Source organism: Neodothiora populina, assembly GCF_041146345.1.
Source record: "Neodothiora populina strain CPC 39397 chromosome Unknown canker_contig_12, whole genome shotgun sequence".
In the NCBI taxonomy this organism is placed as follows: domain Eukaryota; kingdom Fungi; phylum Ascomycota; class Dothideomycetes; order Dothideales; family Dothioraceae; genus Neodothiora; species Neodothiora populina.
Window position 1 is genome coordinate 1,042,500 of NW_027191404.1, and position 13,969 is coordinate 1,056,468.

The window sequence follows — 13,969 nt, forward strand, 5'->3', positions numbered from 1 at the left end:
GTGACCCGTTAACATCGCCAGGAACGGAAAAGGTCAAAAAGAACACCAGGAAATATGCTTCAATGGTTCATCAAAGGGATGAACCGCGTCAGCTTTCGTGCCTGCCGAAATAGTGCTCATCAGGGTCTTAGTCTCTAGCATACGAAGGCACAAAAAGTCGTTGATAGACTCCACTTGGGTTTAGTTGAATCCAATGGGCTGTGCGTTGGTCGGGCGGTCTTGTGTCCTGGGCTGACTCTAAAGGTAATCCTTCGCTTCGCATTGGATGGACGTCGCAGAGTGAGCATAAGTCCTCGGGCCACTTGACAATCCCTCATTTGGCTATCGATAAGGGGACCCCTCAAGACGACGTACCTGCCTGGTAAGCGGATCCTTTACGCAAGCACTGCTATGCAAGTGCGTGTCGCAATGCGTATCAAGCTTAACTCCTTGCATTTGGGGTGGAGGTATCATGTGATGGCAAGGAGCCCGATATTGGGGGTGTGGGACTATCAATTTTAGTATACGAGGGAGTAAAACTCTACGCAACAGTACAGTACCTTGACATTGTGAAGCTGCGGTAGACTTCGCAGAGGGAACTGGAAGTTTTCTCCGAGAGCGGTGAGCAGCCAACTGTACGACTACAAGGCAAATTCACCGGATGAAGCGCTGTCCTATGATTCACGTCTATGCATATCATCTCACCTCGTATACAAGCTGTTCGTGGCATTCGTTCGTAAAAGGCCAGGGGATAATGCAAGCATGTGGTCATGACCGTGGATGCCCACTAGAGCCGCCACATTTTGTCGACTATTGTTCGAGATTACCGCCTGTACATTGGGTTGAGTCATGCCATGACTACAATCACAAGCGTATCCAGTGAGATGGAACACGACTCGTCCTAGAGGCGATAAATGATCTCTATTCCCACATCATCTCACGCCTCTGACGGAGCACTTATGAGATATGGCAGAAGGTAGCCCGAACAGGATGGAGCAACACTAACATATGACGGAATCGACGCCGATCGCTAACGACTCAGAAAGGCTACGACAGCCGAGAGAGAGCCTCCTACGAGGTTGCGACTATCAGGGTTCGACCTCTCGTGGCTGCACGTGGCTGATCTCATATGAGCGACATGTACCTGTTAGCTATCAATGAAAGTTCCACCGCCGCCGGTCGCTTGTGTGCGATTCGCCAAAGACATCTTTTGATAGAGGCAGAGACCCAGTCGTACACGTTTTTACATCGTTCTGTCACGTTGTCGGCTGCGTCAGAGTACATGCAATGCGTAAGGTAAGGTAGGTTTTTCCATTGCTCTGTGCTTTCTTCACGACAAGTCCCAGTCATCTCACTGCGGAGCCCATCGGTTATTCGGCGACATTGGGTTCGCAGAAAGGGAGACTACTGGATCGCAACTCGAAAAGCGAATGACCTGATCACGATTCGATCGAACTTTTTCTATTATGAAGCAGAACAATTCCACAAATGCGCAACGTTGCTGGCCAAGACCGGCATCGCGGAATGCGAAACCAGGTAGCAGGTAGACGGTTATTGTGGTTGCAGCGCACAATTCAACCAGATTAGATAGCCGAACACATATCATCTCCGCCACAACCGCAGACCAACCTTGGTAGCTTGTGCGGGCACAATCCCCAAGAGAGGTGGGTGAACAGCGTAAATGGGCCGGAATTAGCCGGCCGACAATGCTCGACTGGGAAGCTCGGAAAATAGGCACAACATCAAGAAATAACTTGACCAAAAAAGGTGGGCTGCAAGCGAACCTAGCATAGGAGTACATAATTCTATCAAATTAGCTTCCGAACCATGTTGAAATGAGTGGGATGAAAAGCGTTGTCTGCTGCTCCGAAAGGTCTAGCCGGGTCGGCGGTTGTGTTTCAAGTTGATCGACGGATAGATTTACAGAAGAGGAAGCCTGTAGTGTACGGTGGATTTGCCCCTAGAGCAGTCGTTTGTACACGATGTAGATGTACGTACGAGTCTTGCCCAATCATGGGATATGTACCGAGATGTTCAGACCGCCACGCTCATGTGTTGGTATCCTTGCTGCACATGACAACCACGTTGGATCGCAGGGATGAGCCGACCGGCACGCGAGCGACGGCAGGTGTCGATCACTGCTCAGATTGTAGCCGCATCTCAGACAGGCAGTTTTGACTCGGCCAGGGAAGCCTCGGAGTCCAGGCGTGGCCGAAGCCGATCGATGGAAGGCACCAATTCCGGATGGGACAATTCATGGTTCAAAGGCGACATGGACTTCCACAGCCGTCGAGTCGGGGATTACAAACGGCAAGCCTTGCCGGGCGAATAGCTGTCACAAGTGCACTGCTCAGTTGAACGACAGTAACGGTCGCTTACACATACGCAGACTCGTCGAAGCTTGTTTGACCCGTTCGCGTATGCAAGCAATACGGAATGTCTAGGACGGACACTTTCGCAATATTGGGAAGGTCGCCGAGAACCCGTATGGGCACGCGCAAGAAACGCAAAACGGATGCCAGCTCTGCCTAAACAGTTGGATGAAGGAGGCCCTTCCAGACGCTCTAGGGAATCTTATTACCATCCCCGTGGAGAGGCTCTTGTATCTGAGACACACAAGCCACATCACGAGCTGCGGGCATGCTTCGGTGGTGATGAGCAAGGGAGACTAAACGCATTGAGGACAAGGTCATTAATCAACATGCGCAAGCGATAATCAAAGCATGCCCATAGTCAGCGGCGATCCCAAGCATGACAGAGAATAGAGTTGTGGATCGAGAAGCAAAAGATCAGCAGCGCGTGCGACCTTTCGGGGTGATGGGCGTGTCGAAACAATTAATGTTTCCACGATGCGGCGAATGACATTGGCACGGTCAGACCTTTCCCCACAATAAGGCAAGCCTTGCACTCTCATTTCGCGTGCCACCCCATTTCGGTGTAAGCTGCAATCCCGTCCATTTCATCTCATTTTGGACCGCTCCGAAACCAGCATAGTTGCGCGACTGTGCAATGTAGCGCATGCAGGTGGCAATGATCGCGGTGAGGACGCACGAAGCCATGGCGCACCCGTCTGGTTCCAGGCGGCAACGCTCGTCGTGCTCTAGCTGTCAAAGGTCAGTGTGTCCTTGGACCAGCCACAACCCTTTTACGAGATGCTTTGCTTGCTACCACCATGTACTGTACCTTATTTTTTTTTTGATTATCACATCCACTTCTTAGACAACTGGCCGTTGTGTTTCACCAATGAACGGTACTATCAGTGTTTTGGAACATAGCCGAGATATTGCGCTGCTTTGTTGATCGTGCCGCGAGTCCCAGGCTCCATTTCCCGCCCGCCTCTTTTCGTATATGGGATGTGTTATTAAGTGGGAGAGCCGCGCAACCCTGGGCATTCATCAGGCACTATTACTCGTCATCTTACCAAACAGGCAAACAAGCCGGTCTTGCGCGGGCCTCATTGCTCCTTGAAACCGAGTTAAGGCAAGGTCGCAGTCCCGTTCTAGCCCTGTCCATTCGCAAGTTGAAGTGCTTCTGGGTTTGTATCTGGACGCTTTAGGCCAATCCTCGGCTCGACCTCTGGAGGGAGCAGTCGTGCAGTCGCTCGAAAACCATACACCCACCTTCTCACGACCAGGTGCCCTCACTTGCCCCCCGGCCAGACTTTCCCTGGTTCTCAGGCGCAGCAAGTCAACGGGTCTTAGGCCGGTGGCTTTCAACGGGTATCCAGCAGCTTGAGGCGAGCGAATCGGCGGGGCGATACGTAGCTGATCGGCACCCTTGGCTGCAGCTACACCAGAGAGCATTCGACCAATTCGGAGCCCGTCGACTGTGACCTCACTGCATGACGGATCGTCGTTGCTCCAAAAGTGTATGTTACGCCAAAAACTTCTTCTCTCTACCACCTTCTCCCCTCTTTGAATGATGAGTGTGTGCTTCCTTGATCCTTGATTGCTCTTTAATTCTTCTCTTCTTTGGTTAAACCACTCCTTTTCCCGTCCTGGTCACTCCGCTTTGTATATACCAGACCTAGCTAGTCCTTCACGGGATGACCTCTGTTGTCCGGACATATACTTCGTCCTGAGGAAAAACATACACTTTGCTCTCACTCGCTCATTCGCTTCCTTATTCTGCCTTTCTCTTCCCCCTCCCTCACCAGGCCCACCGCGTCGAGTACAGGCACAACATGCTGCTCACACTCCCTCAGCCCTCACATACGGATTTCGGCACGCGACTTACACATGATTTCAAGTCTCCACTAGCATCTTCACGATTCTCTCCGAGGAACATGAACGACCCAGTACGAATCAGCAACACACTGCCGGCCAGTATTACACCCACCATGTCGACACATCACCGAGGCTTGCCTCCACCAGCCGGCATGACCCTGCAGGACCCAGGACGACCCCAACCACCCCCGCCTCCTCCACCACCTCCACCGCCCCAGATACCACCCAGTCTCAGTCATCCTTTGGCTCCACTGCCGGAAGCACCTCGGTATCAGACCAGCGGGGATCAGGATCCCGCTCGCAACTGGCTTGCCACGAAGGCGGAGGAAGAGAAGCGGAAGCAGGAGGAGGAACGCACTCGACAGCAGAGCTTGAAGCTCGAACAGCGACGCGTCGAACATGCCATGCTGCAGGACTCACTGCATGGCCAGGTCCCTCCGCATATGGTGCCCATGATCTTTGCAGGAATTGGGGGTGCGAATCTAGCCAACTTTAGCCTGGAAGTGATACAGCAGTGGCAGCAACAGATGCTCGCGACACAACAGCAATTGCAGCAGCAACACCAACACCCACCGCAACAATCACACGAATATTCCCCAGAGCTTAGGCGAGAAACTCGTACCATCCACCAAGGTCCCGGCTCATATGCACAACAACAATCGGCGGCTGGCATTCCGCCACCCCCTTCGATGTCCATGCAGCAGCAACAGCAACAGCAACAGCAGCAGCAGCAGCATCATCAACCCCCGCCACCTCAGTCTGCAGGCGGACACCAGACCACTTTTTCATTATATCAACCTCAAAAACAACCTTCGCCTCCTCGCATGGGTCCCCATGGATCTCGCGCAGCAGCCCACAGTGCTCTGCCCCGTTTGACCACCGGCGACATGCAGATACAGCAACCTCCGACCGCGCCTAGCAGTGCCCACCCGCTCCATCAGACACAAACGATTCGTGAGCAAGAACAACCGACTTCGTCCCCGTCAATCTACTTTCATCACTGGGTACCTCCCACTACACAAGCCGATAAAGGCGCTGCCCCGCAAACACCAGTCACGGGCACGGGTGCAGCACACCTCTCGGAAGGCGATCAAAGTCAGTCACCACGTAAGAGGAAACATCAGGGTGCACACCAAGCTGCGCCAGCCCCTTCGGGCCCGGCTCAGACTTCGCCTGCCTTCTCTGTTCACTCATCCTCTGGGAAGAAACAGCACATAGGAACGTCACATGGCCGAAGTACAAGTAAGTCAAGTAGAGACGGCGACGGCAACCTCATACGTGGGACACCGAATCGACGCGACAGCGGAGCTCCACAACACGGTACGCAGGTGGATTTTGTCGTCAACGTTGCTGGCGGACCGCCGCCTCCCGATCAGAGACAACAACAATCTTCCCGGCAGAGCATGGGTGCCCGCAGTGGTTCATCAGCTCATCTTTCCCAACAACAACAACAACAACAACAACAACAACAACAACAACAGCAGCAGCAGCAGCAGCAACATCATCATCAACAACAACATCACTCTACGGCCCCAAGTAGCCCCAAGCGAGAGTACCGATGATTTACAGCTCAATTCGCATAGCGAACACTTCACTTATTGGGACCGGTTTTCTTCATTTCGATTCTACTTCACTTCTTTCAACATTCACCGATTGGGAATGACCAGGAACAATACCCCCTTTGGTTTGGATGGCTTTTTCTATGCTTTGGTGTCATGCGCGTCTAGCCACGCGAGGCGTGCCGCGTTTTCTCGAGTAATGGCATGCGGCAGCATTCTTTCTCGAAAAGCACGACAGATTTTTCTCCTTCTATTTCAATCTGCCGCACAGACTGCGTCTCGTAATGTCTTCTGGAAGACTGCTCTTCTCCGGGTCAAAATACCCGACAATGACATCTTCGGGACTGCTTCGAAGCAGTCTTCGTCATATGTCGTTGCTCCTCACCGCTTTTGCATCTTCGCCACTAGCCTGCATATTCAGCAGCCGGATGGTATGAGAAGCATTGGCAATATTTGCTACAGTGGAGTCTGCCTCCGTTTTCTCGTTGAGCAGGAAATGGATTACTCATTCTGGACTCCTTTTTACTGCCACGAACCTGGACGGTGTGTTCTGTGGGATACGACAATGTGCTGGGTTCACCCGGTCGTTCTATCTGAGCTGAGCTCTACCCTCTTCACATCTTGAGATCATTTATAATCTCAAGGGGACGCAGGACGGCGCAGATTATATACATTTTCCCTATGTTCATTTTTCTTTCATTTGTATACATCTCGTCCGTCATCGCCTGTCTGCATCTGGCATACCAGCAGCTGGAGATTGATGTGACAGCTATTGAAAACTACCAGCTGACTAAAAAGTGCCTCCGCCCTTGTGCCTACCTATTGTTCCATGTGATGCAATCTCTTCTCCGTGCGCATCGTATTGATTGCAAACACCTTGGCTAAATTGGGCGTCATCTCCCAAGCGCAGGGCATTAATTAGTCTTGCTGCACGGAATCTTAGGCCATGTGAAGAAGTACGGGGACCTGATGCCAGTTTAGTGTTTTGCCCAAATGCTATACTTTTGCCGGCTCGCGCGGTATAGGACCTGTCACGCGTTTCAGCCTTGCGAGGTAGGCGAATACGAAAACGTAGGGCAAAGTAGACGAGATGGGGATTCCTTTCCGTTCAAAGTCTCTTTGTTCCTATGTTGTCTACTTCTTCTCTGCTTGTGTCCTCCACCCTGCCACTTTCGCCTGTCCCTACTTCTCCTAGAATCGTTCGTGGGTCAGGCTGACATACCTAGGCTGGCGTTCAGATCTCCGGATGAATTTGGCTTTTTCAGTTTCGCCACGACGTTGCATCGGCTTTCCTTCCTTCGGCGTGGCTTGCAGGGTTTCCAACACGCCGCCGCTCAGATCCAGCGCGAGAGGCAAGGGGCAGAAACGGACTTTGAGACTCGATTAAGATTTTAACCGCATTTACGCTTGTGGTAGGCTTGTCTTTTTGCTGCTCATGACGCCCGTCACTCTTGGCTCGACGCGTCAGATGATTATTATTGATGGGTCATTCTGCAAACGAGTTCAAAGCGCTCCGCGTAGAGTAATTAATGCTCATCCTCTTCGATGTATGTGGCTGGCTGGCTGGCTAGTGCGAATTGGGCTGGCTGGACTACGAAGCCCGATGGGCCTCATCCTATTGCGCGTCACAAGACTTGAACTTGACGGTTCAACTCCCATGAGATGTACTACTTGTACATGCTTCCCAGTACAAACACAGCATGCGAGAGCGAGCACCTTAATCAGTAACTCGTCCGGGAATACCAGCCCCACGATCTACATCTGATTTGCGGCGCAGAGCTACAATTTGAGCTTCCATTTATTCCTAGATTCTCGCAACGCAAAAGTGAACCTAAGTACGTTTCATCTTCTCTTGGGCGTATGTAGTCGTCTCTCATTCGCTGTGCCGTTGGATCGAGATTCTGGATTCGACGTTCGAAGCTTTGAGTACAAGTGAACTCTTCACGCGTGATCATGCAGCTGCAATTGTAGATCTCTCCATGCCACGAGGCGCATAAGGTAAATTTGGTAGGCAAGATGAAGCTGCGTTGTATTCGCCCTAGATAAGAAAGATACAAGGCGATCGAGGGGCTGTGCAGAGCTTTCGCATCCTGCATTCGGAGACCGGGCGTGATAAGGAAAGTGCAGACCGTACCAGTATAGAAGCTTACACTCCAAGCGGACTCGCGCTTCTCTTTGTGTAATTCTTCGAAGAGCTTACGAAGACGCAGTTCGCAGGCTTTGTATCCGCTGCTTAGATAGATCTTACATGGACACATGTGTTGCGCTGATGTTAGACTCGACTAGCACTGGCTGAGCAGACGTGTCGTGCCATTGATATGGTGCAATATCCACTGCAAGATGAGTAGCGAGGTAGCTACTGGGTTTTTTTTTTGGCTATGTGTTTCTTGTTGCTGCGACACAACTGACCATGATTATGATCTCATTGGCTAGTCAAAAAGCACCTTGGTGGTGGCCATGCATGTTTGCCATGTTTGCTTTGTCGTTGGGGTAAAGCCATCCACAGCTCCCCGCAGGCTCAACTTTCCGACCTGCAGGATTAACCAGACACCCTGTGAATGCAAACGTGGGACTTGTCTCGGAGCGACATGCGAACAAATCCCTGCCAAACTACGTAGGTGGAGCGCGACACATGCTCGGTTGCAAGCTGGAACACTATCAGAGACATTATGTAGAAATTGCGCTCGATAGCGTCAGCAGCACGTCTCACTCCGTAACAGCTCCATCTCTGTTATCATCCTTCGGTGGAACAGACAGACGTTGATGTTCCAACATGCGTAAGCGAGATTTTGCAGATAGGCAACCGGCATCTGAACGAAGGAGTTTCTGCACTATTCTCTACTCCATAAACCATTTCGGCTGTTACCTCCTGATGGCTGTGTCTTTTGTTCTGCATGAAAGACCGACTCCATCGTGCCCATGCATACCTGATATGAGTGTGGTGAGCACCTCTCGCTTTTTCTACTTTCAATCACTCCGTAGGTAATGGGCCTAAAGCTGTCGGTGGTTGGGGCCAAATCTGTACTCCGCCGCAAGACCCAAAGTATTTACAGGCGCAGAGTCGTGGAGCCGGGCAACTGCCTGAAATCAGTTGCGTACCATATATCAGAGTCAAGGAAAAGAACCTACTGTACAGGCTCACCAGTCATTAGATACGCCCACAATTTCTCTAGGACTCTTTCGCTGACCTCGTCGCTGAGCTTGGTGTCGAGCAGCCACTGTCTGAGACGGGTGTAGTCTTCTTTCGAGTTCCGCATCATGGCCTTCCTGGTGACGGCAAATTGTGCGCAGCATGGCGAACCAAAAGTGCGAGGTATTTCGACACCGGAAAATAGATCTGGCCATGCTTGCGCGATCGCATCTTCGGTTTCCCGCACGTGAACGCCAGAACCCCAGAGCACAGCGTCGTGGTCCAGTGGTCGAAGTTCAGCAGGACAGCTCGGACTCCAGCTGCAGCGCAACGAGACATATCCAGCCTCCTCGAGCGCGTCGATTCGGAGATCGCGAATCAACACCCTCATGTCAGATCGCTGGTGCCACGATCTTGGATGCCCGTGGATGAAAACGGCATATGGTGGAAGCTGTCGTAATTGTCAATCAGATAGCTGAGATAGACCATTGCCTCACGGCCCTTGTTACGGGGTATCTTCAGGTGTGGCTCTGCCTTTTTCGCAGTGACTACATATGGGAACAATTCGTGCCTGGTGGTATCATCTCAGCTTTACTCCTTCTCTAGGGCAACTGCTGGTTATTACGTCTGGGCGAATTCGTTCATCCACACCACATCTTGATGCTTCATCGCAGAGGCGACAATGGCTGGGACACGATTTGGTATGGGCGCTGCAGTTGCGTCGATATTTGCTACTGTTCCTGGCGCGGTTTGCATCCCTGCTGTCGTCGAAGCCAAGTCATCCCCAAGATCTCCAACAGATAGTAAGGTAATAGGCCTGCTTAATTTGAGCAGAAGCAATACTGTAGCGAGGCAGAAGAAAACGAGAATGAAAGCTTCTACGGCCTTGGTTGACAAAGCCAACGAAACGTAGACCTAGCTCCATAGCACATAGAAGCTCCCACGCACAAGCAGTAAAAAAAACAAGAGAATAGCGTAAACAGCACAAACGAGTCCTGAAGAAGTAAAGACTCAAGAGCTCCAACCTACTTCTAGAAACCTACGGATGATGACTCCGGTACTACAAGAAAACAAAGATAATGACAACTGTTTCAGAGCAGTCGCAAGTGATATCACAAAGACCACTATAGCAGAGCCACAAGTTGACCCGATGCGCGTCAACCCAGGCAAAAGCAACCATGCATGCATTGGTCCGCCAGCCGAACGGACACGAGAGACACGAGAACGACATTGCCAAGCTGACCTTTGCATTAAAGTGAGCAGAGCGGTGTGCAAGGCCAGGCGAAACAGTGGTCGTGTCTACAAGAGATGATCTACTGTTCATTTCTACATACGGCAGGGAATGTTTCCCTTTTCCCTCCACGCGGAGGATGAAAGTGCGGGTGAGAGCTCTTCTGCGGGACCAAGAACCCCAGGACGTTCTAGTATTATAGTACTTTCGCGAAAGCACAAATTATTGTGCATGAGTCGAGTAGTCAGTTTTCAGATGTGTATATGGGATGGACTAGCACTGTTATGAAGCGAACCCCTGTCCATACAGCCACCAGTGTTCCTTAAGATTTGTGTGGTCAAAACTAGATACCGTGCACATATTCTCCAATCTTAAATCGAAATTCGAAGCCAAGACCACTTCGGGCAACCTGTACACTTTCAATGCGAGGACTATACAGAAAACTATCAAATGCCAGGGGGTATCATAGGAGTAAGTCGCGCCAATGCTTCGTAGTCATCTGGAAGGCCGTACGCATCGAGGTTGTGATGTCGCCAGTCGTGCCAGTGACGGTAGCACGCGTAGACAGTCAGCACGAAAGAAATCGCGCAGAGACAGAACATGGCTAGTCTGAATGATGAATTGGGCGTGGTCAGGTGGTCGAAGGGATTGCTGGTCGAGATGACGGCGGTAGCGTTGGAACTTGTCTCTATAGTGATCAAGTACTGTTTACCATGTGTCAGTGTCATTGAATTCATCGTTGCAGTTTGAGCAAAGGCACAACTTACCTCTTTGTCCGCGCGATCAATGATACGGCTTATGCCTAGAGTATTGCCATCTCTGTCGAGTGCCACAACTCGCACGTATCTCTCGATCTCATCGCCGTCGAAATCGATCTTCGATTCGAAGCCTTGCCGTGGGACTTGCAGTACGGGGTCCCACCTGTACGCTGTCTTAGGCTCGCTGGAATGTTGAAGTTGCCACGTCTTGACCTCGGTCGCCCCGTTCCAGCTGACGTATATGGTGTCGTGATGAGCGTCTATCTTGACAGCTGGTGGATAGAGAGGCTGTCCCTTCCATGTATCTTTGAAAACTCGGTAGCTCTGAACGTAAGTCCCTTCGATTGCAACTTGAGGCGCAAAATGTGTGTCACATATCACACGTCCATTGGCTGCAAACTCTGTGAAAACTGGTCGTTGGCCATAGCCAAGTCCAATGGTTGGGTCTTTATTTAGGTCCTTGGATGGAATAATCTCTAAGTTCCCTTGACTGTCCGAACTGAGATTCTCTGGATGAATATAAGTGTTGACAAGCTTTACTGTGTAGCCATCAACGACATTGCTAGGGAGGGATGGAGATCGAGACATAATTCCAGCCATTTCAGAGGTACGAGCCTTATAGCTACCGCGCGATTGTGAGGCATTCTCCCTGGTGGGATACGAAATCTGTAGGATCATGCCTCGAGATACCTCACGAACCCTAATCCTATCATCTGCTCCATTGTCGAACAGGGACACAAGTTTCTGAGACCTGTGTTGCCTGTCTACTGCTTTCTGGTAGATTCTGATCTCATCTTTCAAGAGTTCGGGGAAGTCAATTAACTCGCGCAATCGTGCGTAATGCTGAGAAGCGAAATTCAGAGCCTGACCATTACTCAAGTCTTTAAACATGTTTCGTTTGCCACCGAGAATCCATATGATCTTGCCCGTTCTGCCATCGATATATGACAGAGTGTTGGTGTACCGGGCTGAGACAAAGTAATTTCCAAGGTCGTCCTTCTGTATGCTGTTAAGGTGAAACCAGTCCCATGCAGCTTGGCTACCTCTACCATGGGTTCCAATACTGCTATAAGTCTCGTCAAGTGAGTGATGATCCGACGCGCGCCATTCAAACAGCAAGTGGTTGGTCTCGAGATCAACTTCCTGAAACAGGCAGTCCCAGATCCAGATCCTCTTCCCGTAAGCCTTGATTGCGGTGATCTGATAGATAGAAAAAAGGGCTGTACCTTCCAGTGTAATAGTAAGCTCGTGAAGGTCTGCATGCAACCCATTCACCGGTTCCAATCTGGCCACCTCTTGGTAACTCGAGTTTAACTACGGTCACGTTAGCATTTCTCGATACTATGTTGACTGTCGGCTTACCATGGAATAGTAGCCTTCGCCGTGACCACCAACAGTGTCGTCACCAACCCAAAATGTTAGGTGTTTCTGCCCTCGGTACTGCTGTACTTTGAGGTTGTAAGGTTGGTCGTGACCAATGTCGAGAGCCCATATCAGGTGCCCCTTGTCGTCCAGAATCATAGGGCCCAGCGTTGACACAGGCTCTCCTCGAAGGGTGACGAAGATATAATGGTCGTCGTAGCATGCCGGTGTGTTGACAATTCTTCGCACCACAGGCGAAGTTAGATCGCTTGTTCTGTACGAACGGTAAGGATACTCTCCATAGTCCTCCTCCCAAGCTCGACCGTCGTCAGGGTCGAAGTTGTCGCCAACATCGTCACCTTTGACATAGAGCAGAGTAAAGAGAAGATAGAGAAGGACGCATCCTATGCGCTTCATTGACAACAGTACTCCACTAATGTCGACAGGCCGGACAAATCACTCCAGGCGACAGATGGGTACACTTGAAACCCACACCACGGCTTCCGCTAGCTCAGAAGCATAACTGATCGGAAGCGAGGATGTCACGTCAAGTTGCGTATATCGCGTATGTCGCTTGTGCCGGTCGATAACCAGAAAAGTGAGAAGAGATAGGGAGGGTAAAGCGATTGAAAGAGGCTACAAGAGATTGGACCACCTTGTGTTTTGTATATTTAGGGAGTGATGAACTTGCGCATAATGGAAAGACCTATATAATGCTTACCTCGACCGGGGGCACTCAGACCATGCAACTAAACTTTGACAATACAGTAATGCAGACATAAGCTGACGGGGCCCCACAACATACCGAAGCGTTCATGTGTAGTTAAACAAAAATCGGGCGTTTAGTTGCAACACGCAGATCCGACATCAGCAATAGGCGATAAGAACGAGACGGCTGTGAGCCTTTGATTTACACACAACGGTATTGGCCTTTCGGATGTAAGCAGCTGCAGACGGCCGTCATGTTATGTTGCACGAGTGTATAAGTATAGCAGTCCCATGCACGGTCGTGTAGAGTCGATCATTGAGTGTCTGTAGCTTGGCCAGGGGCTTCATATATGGTCAAAGTGCAGCCAACAGTGTCCGCGGGTGGGCGTGAGTGCTGTCAATGCCCCGATAGAAGGATGATAGGTCGGCACTAGATTTATGAGCCTTGACTACGAAGGTGACTTGTACTGCACACCATAATTCAAGGATGTGTCCGACGAGAACGACGAATCTTCGCGACTGCGGAGAGTCCCACCAGCGACGCCCGAGCATTATTTGTAACATAACATAAGGTGCATGAGGCCACAGGATGCATGCGTCGGCTTCGATATGCCATCGGGTACTCTCGAAATATTGGTGGAGTGATAGTAGATATTGGTGAAGAGCCAACCCAGTGACCGCGAGAGGACTGAAGTGTTCGTCAAGTTATCGGTGGAGTGTCAGTAGAGTGTTGATGGAGTAGTACAATCCAATAATAAAGTCTAGATATCTTCGGATTGCTTGAATCTCGGTAAATCATAGCCCACTTTCCGCGGCATTCAAGACAGGCCCCTCGTCTACGTAGACGCAGTAAGGTCGATGCAGCACAGTCAAGCCCAAGTGATGATGTTAACAGGACAGATTAGCAGCACAAAGCTCGACTTACAGCAACATATGGCTGCACACAACCAGGCAAAATAATGTGCAAGATGATGTATCAGTAGCTGCATTCACTTCGGGAAATTGACGTGTGATTG

General features: G+C 50.7%; 3 protein-coding genes across 5 annotated transcripts; 1 reads left to right on the forward strand and 2 right to left on the reverse strand.

Annotated features, from left to right (window-relative positions):
• Positions 1-4,162: 4,162 nt before the first annotated feature.
• AAFC00_001051 (uncharacterized protein) lies at positions 4,163-5,767 on the forward strand (the record flags this gene model as incomplete). Of its 2 annotated transcripts, none has more annotated exons than XM_069340187.1 (1): positions 4,163-5,767. In XM_069340187.1, one exon carries the CDS (start codon positions 4,163-4,165, stop codon positions 5,765-5,767), a length of 1,605 nt encoding a protein of 534 aa, XP_069203661.1. The 2 variants fall into 2 exon arrangements, with proteins under 2 accessions (XP_069203661.1, XP_069203662.1); XM_069340188.1 differs by having other exon boundaries at positions 4,319-5,767.
• Positions 5,768-8,735: 2,968 nt separating this feature from the next.
• AAFC00_001052 (uncharacterized protein) lies at positions 8,736-9,285 on the reverse strand (the record flags this gene model as incomplete). 2 transcript variants are annotated; one of them, XM_069347892.1, is made up of 2 exons in its annotated part: positions 8,736-8,841; positions 8,894-9,285. In XM_069347892.1, the coding sequence occupies 2 exons, from the start codon at positions 9,283-9,285 to the stop codon at positions 8,736-8,738; spliced, it is 498 nt and encodes a 165-aa protein (XP_069203663.1). The 2 variants fall into 2 exon arrangements, with proteins under 2 accessions (XP_069203663.1, XP_069203664.1); XM_069340189.1 differs by lacking the exon at positions 8,736-8,841 and having other exon boundaries at positions 8,890-9,285.
• A 1,286-nt stretch (positions 9,286-10,571) lies between these two features.
• Positions 10,572-12,662, reverse strand: AAFC00_001053 (uncharacterized protein; the record flags this gene model as incomplete). The annotated part of the gene is made up of 3 exons (XM_069340190.1): positions 10,572-10,829; positions 10,893-12,197; positions 12,246-12,662. The coding sequence occupies 3 exons, from the start codon at positions 12,660-12,662 to the stop codon at positions 10,572-10,574; spliced, it is 1,980 nt and encodes a 659-aa protein (XP_069203665.1).
• Positions 12,663-13,969: the final 1,307 nt, after the last annotated feature.